The sequence below is a fragment of the Vitis vinifera genome, chromosome 6 (assembly GCF_030704535.1).
Source record: "Vitis vinifera cultivar Pinot Noir 40024 chromosome 6, ASM3070453v1".
NCBI lineage: Eukaryota > Viridiplantae > Streptophyta > Magnoliopsida > Vitales > Vitaceae > Vitis > Vitis vinifera.
In genome coordinates this window covers 8,540,504-8,559,436 of record NC_081810.1, presented here as the reverse complement: position 1 = coordinate 8,559,436, position 18,933 = coordinate 8,540,504, and the positions used below count along the sequence as shown (strand labels likewise).

Here is an 18,933-nt window from a genome sequence, read left to right as displayed (position 1 = left end):
ACCAATTCTACGAACTGATGCCCTCAGGCCAGAAGATGAAGGGAGAAGGCAGTTGGTGAAAAAAACTTGTGCTTAGCTGCCTGAATATGCAATGTTTTGGTTTCCAGTTAAATCCCATTGTTATTGTAAAATTTATCCCTCAAATCATTCTAGTGATGTTCACATTTCTAACTAGACATTAAACACTTTTGTGAAAGATTGTGTCAATATCGTTTCATCTCCTCTGCATTCAGGAGAATCTATGCTGTATTCTTTGTTATCTGCGCCACTGTCTTGGTTGCTAAGGTTTTGGATTAATTGCATGTAGGCACATCTGATTGGGGATGCCCTCAGCTACTTTGTATCACACTTGAGAGAAGACTCACATTTGCTGTTTCTAAATTGTATTTGGATGATGGTAGGAGCATTCTAGCTGCCTGAATATGCAATGCTTTAGTTTCCAGTAAAACCCCATTGTTATTGTAATATTTATCCCTAATATTATATCCCAAATCATTGTAGCAATGTCCATATTTCTAACTAGATGGGGATGGTTTGTGGGAGGTTCCAGGTTCAAGTCCCAATGGGGAGAAAAAAATTTACCTATTAAAAAAATTATATATCTAACTAGATGGTAAACAATTTTGTGAAAGATTGCTGACATTGTATCAATATTATCTCATATCCTCGGCATACAGAAGAATCTAAGCTGTATTCTTTGTTATCTGTTGGGCATTGAGTGCCAGTGTTTTGTGTGCTAAGGTTTTGGATTAATTGCATATAGCCTCATCTGATTTGAGGGTGTGCTAGGTGTTTCAGATTCAGCTACTTTGTATCACACACACACACATGAGAGTAGACTCTCACATTTGCTGCTTCTAAATTGTATTTGGATAATGGTAGGAGCATTTTAAATATAGAAATGACTCAGTGTAAGAGGAAGGGTAAATGCAAAGTCTCTGTAATTTCTTGGAAGTTCTCTGATTTTGTAACTTTTATATGTTGTATTAAACATAATCCATCAATGAGTTGACCTCCAATTAGAAAAGCAGTTCTAGAAGCTGGGTTGGTGATAGAATAATAGTAATTAGAATAAATAACCCCTCCTATCAGAGCTGAAGTCTGAACTGTTCAAATCAGAGGATAAGAGTATGACAGTTGATTAGGTAACCTTTATGCATCAAACCATCACCAAAATAACTAAAACCATTTTTATTTCCCATCATATCTTCCCCTCCAAGGCTTTGACAGTCAGATCTGCCATTTTTGTAAGAGACTAAATTTTGGAGCTTCAAATTTTCTTTTCCTATTATATTTAATATCATCAACGCCGTCCATGGCGCAAGCATCAGTGTGAAAAGCAAGTACTATTGCAATAGCATACGTTATATGAGCATATGCTTCAGGCAGTCATGTTTAACATTGATTTTGCTTGGATCCTCATTGAAGATTGACTTAGTATTTGATCCATGCACATGTTAATGTTTTCCTAAGAACTGAACTCCTCTTTGAAGTATCTTATAGTAAGGTTGAGCAAGTCCAAGATCATTAGATTGTAACCTGAAACCAAACATTTCAATGTTTTCAATTGGAAAATCCCACTTGTTCTATACTTGTAAAGGTGAACTTTCTTTGCATTAATCAATTGAATTATGTTAATTAAAATAACATCGAATTTGATAGAAACCAGGGAATTGGTCATATAATTTTCACTCTATATAAACATATGCCCTTTGATCTGTTCTGTACTGCAATTTGGGAGAAACCTGAGCCGATAGCCATGTCTGCCTTTCGGTCTTTCTTCATGTGCTTTGTGGTAGCTGCCGCTATTGTGATCCCTATATCTGCACAACTCTCTCCTGATTTTTATGACAAGTTGTGCCCGCAGGCATTGCCCACCATTAGATCAATTCTCGAAAAGGCAATCTATCATGAGCCACGCCTTGGAGCATCACTGCTTCGAGTGCACTTCCATGACTGTTTTGTGAATGTAAGTTTAGTGATGGGTTTATTCTTCCATGACTGTTTTGTGAATGTAAGTTTAATGCTTTGTGGTATATATGTGTTTATGGTTGCACTGGCAGGGTTGTGATGCATCAGTTCTGCTAGACGACACCCCCAACTTCACTGGTGAGAAGACAGCCGGGCCCAATCTCAATTCCCTTAGGGGTTTTGAAGTGATAGATGAAATCAAAGAAGCCGTTAACTCAGCTTGCTGCGGCAATGTGGTGTCATGTGCAGATATCCTAGCTGTTGCAGCTCGCGACTCTGTTGCCATTGTGAGTGCCTTATAATTCTTTCATTTGTCCAGTTATTGGTTCCTTGCCTTAATCTAAACTTAACAAAACAGTATCAATTGTGTTTGTGCTATAGTTGGGAGGTCCATCATACCAAGTATTATTGGGCAGAAGAGATGCGAGAACAGCAAGTCTTAACGATGCAAACAGCGATATCCCACGTCCAATTTTTGACTTCCCAGCGCTTCTCTCCAACTTTCAAAATCATGGGCTAGACCTAAATGACCTTGTTCTGCTCTCAGGCGGCCACACCATTGGCCTTGCCCGTTGCACCAATTTCAGGGACAGGATCTACAACGAGACCAACATAAAACCCAAGTTTGCTGCCTCCTTGCGTGGGATATGCCCTAAAGAGGGAGGAGATGACAACACAGCAACTCTAGATGCTACAACAGCAAACTTCGACACAGAGTACTTCAAAGACTTGCTGAAACTAAAGGGTCTCCTCCATTCTGATCAGGAGCTCTTCAAGGGTGTTGGCAGTGCTAGCGATGGTCTAGTGCAATACTACAACAACAACCCAGGAGCCTTCTTTGCAGACTTCGGTGTTTCCATGATCAAAATGGGCAACATGAAGCCTCTCACTGGATCAGACGGAGAGATCAGGATGAATTGCCGGAAAATTAATTAACTAGGACTACATTATCATGTGGGTAATGCAACAAATAACCTGGAGAGTTGTTTGTGTGTAAATCTCCATCTCCTTCAGTTTCCCAGAGTGTAACTTCAGCTTATTTCTTCTCTTCTCCTCGCTCTCCCCAAGAGTCCAAGTCCATGTCAAAATCATGTTGTCTTCTGTGATATCCATTTCATGGATTCACAACTTTGTTATGTACTACCTTATTGTATTGTTCGGTGAAAGAAATGAGAAAACCACTTGTCCATTAATTAGTACTTGTTTTACACACAAACATGGCATGTTTAGCCAATTATTATCAATGAGAGCATACAGCAAACGTAAACTAAACTTGCAGGGTTGCTGAAATAGATATCACAGAGGGCCATGGCTCAGTTTATCTTCCTGCAATTCACACGAATCTGGCCTTTAGTTCCTGTAAGCGGGCTAATATTACCCATTTTCACCATGGCAGCTGTGAAATCCTTATAGAAGCTGGTAGCGCTGGAGGCATAAGATGAGACCTGAGAATCCGTCGAACCATTATTGAAGAGCTCTTGGTCTGAATGGAGTAGGCCCTTGTTGTCCACCAGATTCTTGAAATAACCATTATCGAAAATAACTGGGCTTGTATCATCAAGAGCAGATAGGTTGTCATCACCATCTGTGTCTGGACAGTTGGATTTCAATGATTCTGCAAAAGAAGAATCGATGTTGTCGTCATTGTATATCCTGTCCCTGAACACCAGGCACCTGGATTGGCCTATAGTGTGAGATCCTATACATTCAAGAAAAGCCCACAGGGTTAGCATATACTGTATTGAACTGAAAAAACTTTGTGACAACGTTGATAACATACCAGAAAGAGCCACCATCTCTTTGGCACTGAATCCTTTATCGGAAAATGCAGATATGAGGTCATCAAGATCCAGTGCCGGAGATGGGATGTCGGTCTCGGCGTCACTGATACTGGCTGTGGTGGAGTCTCTTCTTCCTAGCTGAACTGTCCATGTAGGTCCTCCCAACTGCAGAAAAATAAATATTGATCAAGTTGATAAGAGGTAGGTATAGATATGCAAAGAACCAATTGAATAGACAAACCAAATTAGCCCAAATCAATCAATTTTTAAAGATTCACCTAAAGTCAACTCCAATTAATTAATGGGTAATGTGTTGAATTTACTAAGAAATAACAGATGATTGCTTTATGGAGAATGCAAGGTGTTTCGTCTGCAATCCTACGTGACAAATTTGACCACCACCTCTTTCATTCAAGGGTCAAATTATGGTGGCCGAGTAGGATTTGTTTCCTTTGGTCAATTTAAACACACTTTTTTACTTTTTGTATCTCTTGAAAATGTTTATTGAGATAAAATTATGCTTACAGCAACAACAGAATCTCGAGCAGCAACAGCAAGGATGTCAGCACAAGTAACAACTCCAGGGCAAACACTCTCCACTCGAGATTTAATATCGTCTATCACCTCAAACCCCCTCACCGAGTCTGCGTTTGGCCCTGCTGTCTTCTCTCCTGTAAAATTTGCTGTGTCGTCTAATAAAATTGATCCATCACATCCCTGTTGCATCCAAACAAACCATTATGCCATTAAAATAATAATCAACCATAATAAGTTAATTTCATGTAAAAATTCGTTGAACCATTAATTTGATCATATATTCCTGCATGCTTAAATTAATAGTCCTGGCACCGTGCCCCATGCTCCGAGACAACCTTCTCTCTCGTGGGTGAATAGATGAAAATAAATGAACAATAACCTTAATTTCAACTCCTAATCTTTTACAAAGTACTTCAATCTTGATATTATACTAAGTAACTAATCTTAAGAATAGTGAGTTAAACTAATATTGATCATGCATACAAATATGATATCATTAACAAAATTACATAAAATTCACGGTACGTATGCATATAAAAACTACAAACATTTTAATAAATGAAAAATAAATAGACGAAAAGGTGAACACTTAAATTAAATAATCCTTCAAAATAGGTTAACAATGAATAAAATATGATATGTGTAAATATATAACAATCTGTTAAGCCCAAAGGATCCTCAAAGTTTTAAAATATATGTATACAATTAAGAATAATTCATATTTATATAAAATTATAAACTTTCTCCTGTATCTCATATGAGACATATAAACACGATATCTTCATAGTGTCTCATGACATTGTGGGATTAAACAGATAGACTTTTTTCATAGGGTCAAACAAACTCTCAATTAAGGTTGAGAATCGATTTTAATACCATTTGTAACAACTTCAATTTTAAAACATATTTATAGGGTTAAAGAGAACTCATACTTATGTAGTGTTACAAATTTTTTTTCATTGTCACAATATATATACCAAAATGACAAGGAAAAAAAATTATAATGTAAGAGGATATAGCACAAGGACAAAGAAAAAAATTATAATGGAAGAGAAGAGAGAGAAAACTTGCATTAACAAAGCAATCGTGGAAATGGAGACGAAGCAAAGAAGCCCCCATGCGGTTTTCGTTGGCCACTGCAGTATTGACTGCAGTTCTAATGGTGGAGAGGGCTTTAGGGCATTTGGCTGAATAGAAAGTAGAGGACAGTCCCGAAGAGGCCATGCCAATGGGTATAAAAGCAAGAAACATGTAGGATAAAATATGATGATATGGTGTGGAAAACCCCATTATCCTATTAGGGTTTATCTAGACCAAAGATGAGAAATTAAGAAGAAACCAAGAAGAAGAGCTAGCTAGGGGTTTTGTGTATGGCAAAGCTCAGTGTGTGAAGCTCATGGATATACGTAGCTATTTATAGAGAGAAAGGAGTAACTCAATGGCCTTTTATTACTGGTACTAGTCAAAACTCTTCACAAAGATTTCAAAAAAAAAAAAAAAAAGTGTTGAATGTGTTGATCAAAAGTTCAAAAATCCTTATTCTTTCTTAGTATTATTAGCAGTTTTCTCACCACTTTCGTAGTGGGGTTATATCATTAATATTCACATCCATAGTGGAGAATACGTACAAGGCACTAGCATAGATTAAGAAATATGTATTTTTAACCTAACTACTAGTGAATCCCTTACATTGACAATATTGAGCACAAGGCATATGAATAACATTATCCATGAAGAATGGCCTCATCAGCATTACATCATTTACATTCTGCTTGAATGGGTCAAGTTCAATCCAACAATGGCAATGTATATATATCAACAATGAACATATATATATATATGTTCAAAATGAAGGATAATAATTCTAATTAAAAATTTTCATTATTTTTGGTAGCCTTTTCAGCAAGACTTAGAACTCGTTTGATAATGATTTTAAAAAGCGTTTTTAATATTTTTAATACTTAAAATTTTTATCATTTAAGTATTAAAAATATTAGAAATGTTTTCTAAAATTACTCTCAAACATATTCTTATTCCATGTGGAATGGTTGTAATTTAATATTCGGATTTTATATTTTTAGCATTTTTAAGTCAATAAAATTCTACTTCACATGTTATATTATTTAAGAAAAATTAAGCACAAATCTCTTTTGAGTTTTCAAAATATAGGTAAGATTATGCAAGAAGATGTGGAACCTATCCAACACCTAGAAACAATTATGTTTCTACTCTAAAATATTGCTTCTAGTGTTTGAAAGCTCTTCTAAATTTGGGGTATAGAGCAATGCACCAATGCTTAAACTTTAAACAAACGATTGTCTGGTTCATCCAAGCAGTCCAAGAACTTAAGGTTATGTTTGGTTCTTGGAAAATTTGAGGGAAAATCCAAAGGAAAGAAAATAGAGAGGAAAAGTAAAAGGAAAGAAAAAGTGAAGGAAAATAAAAAATAGAGTTAAAGATGATAAATTATTTTTATTTACTATTTCAAACTCATTTTATTTATTTTAACTCATTAATATAAAGATTAAATAATTTTAAAATGTACAAGTTTCTAACTAATTTTAATTATATTTAATTTTCTTTGGAATATTTTATAGGACAACCAAACATGAGAAAATCATTTTCCTTAGCACTTTTTTTCTTTTCTTTGTACTTTCCGGGAACCAAACATAACCTAAAAGAATTTATCGTAATGAAAAAGGGTTGATAGTTTAAGCTACTTAGAATTTTGAGAATTATTTTAAAAGAGTTAATGTTTAACTAAGAAAAAACAAAACTTAGAAATGCATATGACAATGAACTTTGGAAATTAATTAGACTTGTGTTTTATGGTGTTGGCCATGTCCCAACTTCATCATTACACTAATCTCTGATAGCCTCTGGTTGGCTTATGAGAGGGAAAAGGATAAAGAAGAAGAAAAAAAGAGGCAGGCACCATCTCATAGTGGAAATGGGCTTTTGACATTTTGGTGATTTTGACAATTACTTTGAATGGTAATTGTTTAGTGTGTGAACATATCTTTTGGTGAGGAATCTGGTTGATTAGTCAGCCTAAGATCAATGGGTTTTCAATTATTTTTGTCCTAATAATGGGGTTTTGCATTAAACTTTAGTTTTTGGAGCTACCTTTTGCAAAATCCCCTAACTTTAGAAACTTCTTTGTCAACCCAACTTTTCAAAGTGGAAACAAAGTCCAAAACTTTCATATTAGCATGCTTGCTTACATGAGTTTTAATACTTGTGTTTTTTTATCCACTTGAAGTTCCTCTCCAAATTGTAGAGTCTATGTGAAAATATGTTTTAAAATAATTTTCTCTTCTTTAAAATAAAAATTATTTTCTTGACTTAAAAAATAAGTTTGATAGATTTTTAATGGAAAACTGTTTTTCGAGGATTTATTCTATAAGAATAATTAATTTTTTAAAATAAATTTAAAGTATTTTTTATAGAATGTCATGAAAAAATAATTGAAAATATTAATAATAGATTGAAAACTTCCGTGTACCGAAAAAATAGTTTTTCATATTTGAGTTTTTAATAAAATTTAGTTCTTGAAAATAATTAAGAATTATATTTCAAAATTATTCTTAAAAATTAATTTTTTAAATATTACCAAATAGACACCCAACTCAGATCATGTATAGTATGATGTTACTTCTCCTAACCAGTGCTAGCAACACAAGATTCAAAGCTAAAGCTTCTTGTCTACCTAAAATTCCAAACACCCATGTCAGCAGCATTCTTAAAAGTATAACCAGAGCTAAGAATAATGCTGCTACTGACCATGGATTTTCTATGGATTACCAATGCTCACATCAATGAGCTTTTGCGAAATCATATACACTACAAAAAATCTAAGCTAATGAGATAGGGTACTCCCTCATATAAGGCCCGACCAACACGGGTAATGAGCGTGATTTATCTTTGTAATAATTTGGTCAACAAGTTCACTAACTCCGTATCTTTGGGTTGTTCCCAACAGTCAAGGCTGTGGATTCCCCACCGGAGGTTGCCACGACTATTGGGCTTCAAGGCATGCAGCTTCCCTTACAAAATTTTCAAACTTGCTACAAACAAAGATGTGGTGACTTGATACAGTCCTCAGTTTTTTTAAGACTTTGTTTCGGATATGGTATTGCTTGTGTTGAAGAAGCAGAAACAATTACTACTGCGATACCCTCGCATTTTATATTTGGAATTTGAATTTAAATATGCTTTTTATTAAAAATAAGGATAAATTTGATTTTGGCATCTTGTGTTGAGGACTCGTCAAATCAAGTTCAAAGGGTGGAATCCATGGACCATGGTTTTCCAAGGCTATTATTAGCATTTGAGAAGCTCACCCAAACCGGAGTTTAAGTCAAGGGGTCCGAAGAGACTATGGGGATGGTGGAGAGAAGACTCAATAGCTCTGAGGTTTCTAGGATAGTTTTAGGGGTGCGTGCTGTTGTTTGAGGGCCAAAATTCATCCTGCCCAATACCCATGCATTTCTTCAAACTTTGTATTAAACCGACTAGGGGTCTCCAAAAAGCCCGCGGCCCGCTTTAGGCCCGGCCCGGCCCGTAGGCCCGCCCGTAGGCCCGCCCTTAGGCCCGCCTTTAATTTTTTTTAAAAAAATAATATACTATATTTTTATATATATATAACTAATTCATTTAATAAGCACAAAAGAAATGTAGCTCAGTTGGTTAGAGCCTTGAAATTTAAGCTTGAGGGGAGGGATTCGAATCCCCCCTCTTCCTTCCTTTATTTAAAAGCCATTTTGGCTTATTTAAAAAAGCCCGCGGCCCGGCCTATGAGCCCGCGGGCTGAGCTCGGCCCGGCCCGTTGACCAGTCAACGGGCCCATAGGCCCGGCCCGCCCCGCCCGTTGGAGACCCTTGAAACCGACCCTCTTGATGTCACCGAGGAGTCATGTAAATTATTATTATCCTTTTTTAACCTAGGTCTCCTTGTTTGAAATGCCTCGTAGTATAAAATCAAAAGTGGCATTTTCAAAATACGATTTCACATAACATCAAAAGTCTAGCATTTTGACCATGCAGCTTTGATAAAGATTAGAAGTTGTACTTTGAAAATGCAGTTTCAGCCTATTTAAAACCAGAAGACAATAAATTACATGGCTCCGGCTAGTTTGGTAGTAAGTTAGAAAGCCACTCAAAGCCAACCCTTCCAACAACTGGCCACTCAACCATGAGTGCTTCATCTAGCTTTGGTGGTTTTAAGACATTGCAGAGGTGGGCTCTGTAACATAAGGATATAAGTCATATAACTGAACTTCAAATTTCTAAAAACAAAACAATGGCCCAGGATATCAAGCATTGAGAATTTTATTTATTTTTAAGAATATTCGCACACGATAATTGGTATTAAACATCTATTGATACCTTCATGCCTATTTGGAATCCCAGACTGCATTGGCAAATTGTCACTACTAATCACCCTATTGTTTCTCGTTTCTGAAGAAAAGGGGCCGACCAAAAAAGGGGAAACAAAAATGAGCCATGTGCTTAGAACGTTGCATCTCATTACAGAATCTAAAATACAAACTCTTCCTCTGTTCCGATTTGCAGTACTCTGTCTCCCATCTCTCGCAACGTAGCTGCAGTTGAATCGCTTATGCCCAGCAGGTACTGCAAGCGGGACAGTTTTTCAGGAGCTGGGTCACTCTTCATGTATATAGCAAAAAGATCAGCCAACTCCTCTGTAACCTCCCATGATAACGGTTCAGAGGGTACAGCTTTGTCACAAGCTAGCAAGTCATTAAGAGAGGAAACCTGAAGACAGCAGAAACATGTATTAGATCTAGCTATGCATTCAAACTCTATTGACAGTATATTTAAGGAGTCATCTAATTGAAGTCACAAGAAACCAAGTTGGGAAAACCATACCACCCCTGAACTGTTTCTCTGCCTGAGCAAGGACACAGCCTGAATCAGGGAGTTTGATAACCTAGTTCGTGCAAGCTCATGAACAACCCCTTTTGCCTTTTCAGCATTAATGTTGAGATCTAAAGGGATCTTCTCATAGACTTCCTCCCCATCAAATTCTCCGGTGCCTGATGAGAACATTTCATCAACAGTTTTTTTGAAGACGTTCTCTCGTAAGCTCTCAGATAACATGCTATCTAAATCAACACTTGCTTCCTTGAGTTCTCGTATCTGCTTTATGTTGAGCCTTCCCTGACTGACAGCAGTTTCAATGGCAGCTCCCATTTTTGTAGTTGTGATATTCTTTATAACCTTTTGTGCATACTGTGGTGGCAGTCCAACTTGCTTCTGCACCTCATTGAGCTGCTCGATCCTAGCTTTGGTCAATTGCCCATCAGCTAAAATCACCTCAGCTTGTTGTCTGAAAGCCTGCTCTGCTAAGCTCCGATGAACTTCCACAATCTCCTTATCAGTCAAACCTAGGATTCCACCAAGCTGGTTCAGCAGAAGATACTCTGAATCATCTTTCTTTGTGGTGATTTGTGCCCCAAACGGAATCTTGGTCACTTCCCCAGTCAGACAGAACAATAAGTATGTCTTATAAAGGTCAGTCCTATCTCTTTCTGGGAGGTCATCTTTAAGAGTTATCTCTGTTTGCCCTCCTCGTCTCCCCAACTTTGCAGTAAGTTTCTCTCTGGGTTTTATTTTTCTGAGTGTCTCAAGGGAATCCCAGTCATCATCCTCTTCGATTTGTACCTCTTCCTCCTTAATAGGCTCTTCAGAAGCAGCATCAGATGATTCTCCTTTTATATCTGCTACTAATTCAGTCACAACCAAGGAGTTGAATGCTATCATCTTCTTAAGTTCTTTGGCGGCTTCAATACGGTTCCCAGCAGCTCGTGATCGTTTTACATAGTTCATGAAAATTTTCCGGACCTGCACAGATTATAGTAGTTAACTAAAGCTACAGATTATAGTAGTTCAACAATATGTTGCTTAAAATTTTTTTGATGTGATGGATGGCATGCTATTTAGTTGTGCCATAGCACACCATCACCTCCATCCCCCTCCCTCTTCTCTGTCTCCCCCCCAAACTCAGCTCCCTCTCTCATCCCTTCCTCTCCAAAGAAAAGGATTAACAAACAAATGCCAATTTCCCACAAAAGAACAAAAACAGGGGGCAAAGGGGAAAGACAGAGAAAGCAATCAGATTGGATACTTACTGCTGTACTAGCAATAGACATGGCAGCCTCCCTTGTTAAGCGTAAGCCATGAGCAGCTTTTCTCACAGATTTCTTAACATCATCATCATATCCATCAATACCAGAAGCAATTGCATCCTTCACAACCTGGAAAAGACAAGAAAAATAAGTTACTTTAGTTCAACAATCCTCTAGGCAATAGACTAGCAGGAATAATCAGTGATTGCTAACAAAGAAAATAAGAACGACAATTTCTACTATGTTAAAATTGAACACAGAAACACCACAATAAGAAATCAACAGGTCTTCAAGTAAAGCTACATATCAAAAGGTTCTACAACAGTTAAACTAGAGAAACTAACTCCCTTAGGAAGAATGCTTTGGAGTTCCAAAACTTTAGGAATATGGATGAAGCCATGAATTAATAAACTTTTCTAAACCTTATTTCATAGCCTATCTAGAGCACAATCAAATAATCTTGACCCTAATTATTTCTTACACCATCCAATTCCAAGTGAATCCACTCCTATCCAAACTGAACAATTTTTATCCACAATGACTAATCAGAGTGTTTCCTAAAACAATTGGCCTGTCATAACTTTCAAAACATTGGTCTAACATGCCATCAAGAAACAATAGCAATAGCTAATTGTTGCATTCAATGTGGTCAGCCATATCAACAACATACTGGATACATCCACAGAAATAAAATGTTCACTTTGCCTTTCTGCCAACCGGCAACCATACTGACAAACCACAGTATTCAAACTATAGGCCAGACCTTTTCACGACTCAAACTATAGGCCAGACCTTTGATCAGACACGAGCTATTACCACCTTATTGGATCTAGCAAGGTTGCAAGGGCAAACTGTTCACAATATCATCTCAACACTGCAGATTATACTCATATATCGTTCAAAGTGGCAATTACTGCTTCATGAGCAATCTGTGTGGGAATTATTGAGCTGCTGGCCAATGCCAAATTGTGAGACCACAAAAAATCCCATTTCTTCATTAACAACAACAAATTGAAAAGCATGTGATGGTACTAAAAGTGAGACGGGGCTATACTGATTTTTTTAACAGGGTCTTCAGATGAGATGGAGCTATATCATTCAATACATAAACCCATAGATTCCTCTTTTGAAATAAAACCATAGAAGGCAAACCAACAGAGGAGATGGTCCAGACAAAAAGCATTTCAGCACAATGACAAGCAGGAATCTTATATAACAAACAAAAGAACTAAAGAAAAAATTATTACCTTTTCAAACAAGCTGCCACAAATATCAGCATGAGCTGCTTCAACAGTTTGCTGAGGAACACAGAGCATGACTCGTAACCGCAACAAAATGGCAACATCCTCCTCATTCAGCTCTCCATCAGCTACACATTGCTGGAGCTTTTGCCGATAAATTTCTTTGGAAAAAAAAATGGAGCACATCAGACACTTTTATGGCACATAAGAAAGGTACAATTGGGACAAACAACATTAAGAAACAGGACATAGAATTTTTCATTTAGTTTTTTTTCTTTTCCCTCCAGCATCTTGTAAAACATGTTGCACTCTACTAGTACCAGTAGAGTATGACAAGTGTTACACCTTATACTAGTATTAGCGCATGTGACATGTAAAACAGCATATGCTGATTGTGGTGTCAGCGCATCATAAAATTTTCGCTCCTATAATACCTTCATGGATCTCACTGGCCTTCTTTGGATCAAAGTGCAACTCATCACAAATATTTTGGAGGAAGGCAGCTTTGCTATCTGCAGCTTCTAAATCACCACCAGACACAGACTGTGCAAGTCGCTTACGATATGCCTTTGAGGTAACATCAAGCATAATGCCTTCTGTTTCTCGTTTACCTAAACCAAATATATTCTTCAATTGATTCAACGCAGCAAGCTACAAAACGACAATAAATAAATAAATAAAAGAAGGGTCACATAAAACATAAACAATTATCAAACACATTAACAAAGCCAGCCACAAACAACCGTTTGGCCAATAACACCGTCACAGAGGGCCCCTTCCCATGCGACTTCCAGTTTGAGGCCCTGGGAATTGAAGTTCCCAGAAAGGTGAGAAGCCCTAAGGTGTCTAGCAGCTTTTATTAAAGTTCTTTCATTTTACCAAAAGCAACTTATAGATGAGCCTAGGGATAATAGAACAAACTGGAAGCAACTCAGCTCTAAACAAAGACAAAAACATAGATGAGCCTAGGGATCCATTTTGATGGTGTGAAGTGCTAAGGCCTTTCTAACATCAAATAAGAAAATCGTAGTACTAGTTACCTTTTAAGCATAGTAGTTCACACCCACACTGCACATCCAAGTGATAAAGATGTCTTAACAAGAAATGAAGGCAGATTAAAACAGTTTGGAACCTCTAAAAATGAGAATAGAAGAGAAAATGGAGAGAGAGGTTTTGAGTATTTTGTTCAGTTATGAACAGAAGTAGAGAAAGATCCTAAGGTAAATGGTGAGGAATCCTACAGAAAAGGGAAATGGAGACAAAGCAAGGGGAAAGAAAGGATAGGCTTCATCCAAGATCTTGTATAAAGGGCTTGTACCTAGTCCCAGAGATGTTGAACCCAATTTCCCTTCTCCAAATGACCTCACTTTTGAAGTAGTAGTTTTGGTGGGGCCATAGAGAAAATTTTCTGCCAGTTAATTACTAATTTCTCTTCTTTTGCCCTTATTCACAAATTGAACAAAGGGAAATGGGCTTCTAAAGGTTTCTCTTCTTTTCTCTCAAGTCCAAAGAAAACTATAAAGATTACAGTTACTTAGTTCACTTGGTTCGGTATTATCATCTACATATCACTACACAGGTACACAGAATGGTTCAAATAAAAGGGACTTCCAAAGAAGAATTATCCAACAGACAGATTTGGGTCAGAGACGTATTATGCCATAACAAGAACTACCCTTCAAAATCTATCAGAATTAAAAGTTTAGTTTAAAAAGCCAGGACATTTGCCACAGGACATAGAGACTAGAAGTAGAGTTTCTCACCTTATTTTCCACCATACGACCACTTGATAAAGAATCAGCAACATATGCTCTATATAGAAGCTTCAAATCATCCATCTTTCTGTCACCATCATACTCACCACCTAAGTGAAAGATATAAATTGATAACAGCTACAAGGTTCAGAATGCTAAAAATACATCAGGACCATGAGAACTTAAAGGCAAATTTTTAGCTATCATCCTTACCCATCAAAGAAATTGGCCCGACCCCACAAGCAAAGCGGCCTGCATCTGGATGATTCTTCAATGAGATTAGCAAATTATTAAATGCCAGTGCTTTATTAAGCTCTTCCACAACTTGTGTAGCTCCCCTGCTGAATAACCTAATTTTATAAGATAGGGCAAATGCTACAACTACCAAACTACAAAGAATATACAAAGCCCAGACAAGAGATGAATCAAAACTTCTTATGCACAGTCAATTATTTACAACGGAAAGTAAGTCCGAGAACATGCATGCTCTCACATACACATCCCTGAAGTAAGATTCAATCAGACTGTTTTTTAATTTTTTAAAATGATGCATAGAACTGCTTTCACCAAAGAAAAGAATATCTGATAGGTTCCACAATACATGGATACACTTATAAGTTGCTTTAGAATAAAGGAGTAGTAATCATACACTGCTCTCGTCCTAGACTTTAATATACTTAGCGCTGTTGAAATGTTTTCCTCAACCAGTTTTCTTGTATGCTCCTTAAACATATCCTCAGCAAGCTGTCACAGACAGAATCTACCAAGTGAAGAAACAATTATAAGACATCAACCATGCAGAAGTCTATTTATCGCAAAAAATTTTGGAGGTACCTCGTCGGAAAGCAGACAAGAAAGTTGCGCCTCTCTAAGGCTAACAAGCTGATTCACATCAACATCTAAACAAATATTTCAATTTTATTAGTGCTCATGGAGCATATCAAGTATGACTAGTATATGCTTTTAGAATGGATTTCAACATTATAATAAATAAAGATTATCACCAATCAAAGAAATTAAGTCACTAACAAATTATTCCTGGTTCATCTATGATGAATGGGATAAAATAATTATTAAGGTAGGCAACCCCACCATATCACAGCATATTACAGATTAAGTAGTCACAAAAATGTCTGAATTGCTCAATCTTCAGTTTCAAAAAGACATATCATTGATGCATAGCAATATTGCTCCAGCCTTCATAACCAGCAACTTTAATTACAGCAAACTATTCTTTATCAATTAAAGCATAAAACCACACCTCAGCTTCAGTTTCAAGGACTCAAAGCCTTCAAAAATTTACTATTTCACTCTTGCAGATGATGCATCAAAACAAACAATAGGGGCATTTGCTGATCCTTGAGATCCTTCCTAATAAAATTTCCAGGCCAAACTAGATGTTATATATTTTCTTGTAACTATCATCATATTAATTGTTGCACATTACAGGTTTCTACCTCTTAAAACATTCAACTTTACAGGTTTTCTCTCCTCGTTTCACTGTCTATAGTTGTATAGCATATTTGCTAGATCCCCTCCTTATTTTTTCCTGTTCTTTTATATCCTATATTTTTTCTTTTTTCATTCTAATTGACATAGACAACCTTGTGCCCCACCCAGTACAAAACCAAACCCCCCACCACAGCAAAATAATATCCCCCCTATAGGAAGAAAAATATTGACTATATTTTAGTACTTACCTTTTGGAACTATGCGCCCATTTGAGAATGATTCTACTAAAGGCGCTTTTAGCTAGTAGCACTTTAGTGAATAACACTTCTATTAGAAACAAATTTAAGGATAATTAATTTGGATTTAAAAAAAAAAAAATTGATGATTTTTTCTAGAATATATATCACATGGAAAAGAAAATAAATTTTGAAAGGAGCACCTACCGAGTATTAGTCCAAAAATTATTTCAATTGACTCTATATTCTTGAAAATGATTTTTCAAATTTTGTTAGCTTCGATTTTTTGCAAAGAAAGTGCTTCCAAGCCTTGAAACACGCTTCTAGGCATTGGAAAGCGCTTTCAACCCTTTTAAAATCACTCCCAAACAGTTTCTAAGTTTGCTCATCAATCTCTCTAAAAGTATCCTAGACATTTTGTCTTAGCAACTGCTTGATTAACAGAGTATGACCTTCCCAGCCAATCTTCTTACTTCAAATGGGCCAAGTAGCATCCAGCATTGCCCCTAAAGTAGCTTGAAAACAAGAATCCCACGTCCCAAGTGCACAATGCACAAAATAGGCTCATCACACAAAACAGTGATGGTATACACATTATTTTGTTTCATATTGAATCTACAATTACAATACCACACTTAAGACGAGCATTATCATTGTTTGAGGCGTTAAAGCATTGTGCATTTACCTCTGCCAACTGATTTTAGCTTGAAGGCATACAACCGCTGTGCATTATCACGGACAGCAACCTCAACCTGGCAGGCAGAAAGTTTAGTATTAACATCAGGAAAAACTGGAGAGACTTTTAGTGAGGGAAAACCACGTGATCCATGTAAAGATATGAAATAGGCACCACCATCAACTTTTAATAATCTAAAACAGAAGAACAGGATTGGTGTTGTTGACAATTAGGGATGCTATTAATAAATATCTATCAAACATACAGGAACGAGATTGCAGAATATTAGTAACTGAACTAAACACAAAAAGCAATTCATGACTACATACCTGAGAATCAGTAACCCTGAAAACACGTTTCCAAGGTAAAAGGAATTTTGATGCTTCACCAAACACAAGAGTTGAGACATAAACCAGCTTCTGAAATGCCTGCACTGGAGACTTACTAATAATGGTCAAGCTCCATATCTCCATTCAGAAATCATATAAGTAGATTAAAAATCAAAGTTGTCAAGAGATACAACTACAAATAACTGACCCGACGCTGCTCTATGTCACCATCACGATCCCCAGTTTCAAGCCTTTGCCTGAAAATTCGCCTACCAATCTGTAGCAACAAAATTTACAACTGAATTTGAGAAAAATATAAACAACCCCTGATTCATGTAAGACCAAAAACATTTTAATCTTACAACAACTAATGAAAGAATACCTCCATATGCATGGCTGCTGCGTCTGGATCATCAATTCCAAGAGAACTTTTAAATTTGATAATTGTGTCAACTTCATCACCTTTGAGATCTTCACTCCCCGGAGGAACGACAGAAGTTACAAACCTGAAAAATTATAGGCAAAGCTCAACTATATTCTGATGATTCCAAGAAACATCATAGCATAACTCATCAATAGAATCAACACAGCATAAATTTGATTCGGATAACTGTAAACAGAAATTTGACAAGCAACAACACTAGATAATAATGAAAAGATTAACAGATATAAATGCCCAGGTGGAAATAAATTAAGGGAGAAACAAAATTACTTTTTCAGACTACAGAAAACTAGCTTAGGGCTGCCTGACCATTGAGATATTTCTGAATATTAAATTGGGATGTACCCATGCTTGTTGCTCCCACAATTAACCACCGCCCATACCCCATGAACTTGAATACTGCAGTCTGCGTATTGAAAACAAGGATGCACACCTTATACTCTAGAGATGTACTCACCGGCAATACAAGTCACAAAGCTCTGCATTAAATGCTTCATCCTGTTTGCTAACACCATACCTGTAAATTAAGCATTGAGAAATGGATGAGGTTTTAGGCTTCCTGCGATAAATTGGACAGTCGATTCAAAGAACTATCATACTAAACTAAAAATTGCAAGATGTATATTTCTCTGTAAATGCATTCTTGGTCTTATTGAAGTAGAATTATGCTTTCCCTAATGCGAAATGTGTACACAGATATGGGTAATGAAAGAAACAACAATCACGATTACTCACTTATTCGCAATTTCTTCAATATCTTCCTTCTTCACAGCCCCAGGGTCATCACATCCGGCGACGTAATTATGCAAATTCGCCGCGGCAACCTCCGGAACGCAAGCGTTCAACGCATACGCAGCCGCACCACCGGCCGCTCCAATAGCCACAGCACCGCCCAATGCGGTGTTCCGAGATTTCCCGAACCGAAACCCCAGGCCGTACCCGGCGGCGATGGCGCCAGCTACAATGAGAGCGGAGCTAACTAGCCTGAGAGGCGGCGACAAGCTGTCGACCAAAGGCTGAATCCCCGAGAGCTCCCTCCGGCCGCCGAAGACATCGGATGTGACGGAGGGGGGTGACGAGGTGAGAGGGTCGGGAGGGGTGGATGAGCTCCGAATGAGTGAGATTCGATAACGACGTCGTCTTGTGAGGGAGGTTGTTGAGAAGCGGAAAGGTGTGGGATTGAGAAAGGGAGAGGAGTGTTGAGAAGGAGGAGGAGCTGTGAGAAGAGAAGGGTTCATACCTCCTTCAGAATCTAGGGTTTGGAGCAGTGGAGAGAGTAGGGTTTAAGCAGACCCTGAAATGAGGAAGGGGAAGATGGTATAGAGAGCACAAAGAGAAGATAAAATAAGGGTGTGATAGTATTG

General features: G+C 37.3%; 3 protein-coding genes across 4 annotated transcripts; 1 reads left to right on the top strand and 2 right to left on the bottom strand.

Moving 5' to 3' along the window:
* Positions 1-51: 51 nt before the first annotated feature.
* Positions 52-3,164, top strand: LOC100246743 (peroxidase RIP1). Of its 2 annotated transcripts, none has more exons than XM_002270032.5 (3): positions 52-1,969; positions 2,064-2,258; positions 2,353-3,164. In XM_002270032.5, exons 1-3 carry the CDS (start codon positions 1,706-1,708, stop codon positions 2,905-2,907), a joined length of 1,014 nt encoding a protein of 337 aa, XP_002270068.2. In that variant the 5' UTR covers positions 52-1,705; the 3' UTR covers positions 2,908-3,164. The 2 variants fall into 2 exon arrangements, with proteins under 2 accessions (XP_002270068.2, XP_019076148.2); XM_019220603.2 differs by lacking the exon at positions 52-1,969 and adding an exon at positions 1,976-2,014.
* LOC132253881 (cationic peroxidase 1-like) lies at positions 3,142-8,029 on the bottom strand. The gene is made up of 5 exons (XM_059737223.1): positions 7,951-8,029; positions 5,361-5,515; positions 4,278-4,469; positions 3,752-3,917; positions 3,142-3,670 (listed from the first exon to the last, which is right to left on the bottom strand). The coding sequence occupies exons 1-5, from the start codon at positions 8,027-8,029 to the stop codon at positions 3,285-3,287; spliced, it is 978 nt and encodes a 325-aa protein (XP_059593206.1). The 3' UTR covers positions 3,142-3,284.
* A 1,569-nt stretch (positions 8,030-9,598) lies between these two features.
* On the bottom strand, positions 9,599-18,933 carry LOC100257043 (protein TIC110, chloroplastic). Its single transcript, XM_002276760.5, has 15 exons — positions 18,305-18,933; positions 18,027-18,086; positions 17,510-17,633; positions 17,336-17,404; positions 17,128-17,226; positions 16,808-16,874; positions 15,269-15,333; positions 15,084-15,178; positions 14,648-14,775; positions 14,444-14,544; positions 13,115-13,331; positions 12,687-12,841; positions 11,443-11,568; positions 10,181-11,155; positions 9,599-10,066 (listed from the first exon to the last, which is right to left on the bottom strand). Exons 1-15 carry the CDS (start codon positions 18,805-18,807, stop codon positions 9,827-9,829), a joined length of 3,024 nt encoding a protein of 1,007 aa, XP_002276796.2. The 5' UTR covers positions 18,808-18,933; the 3' UTR covers positions 9,599-9,826.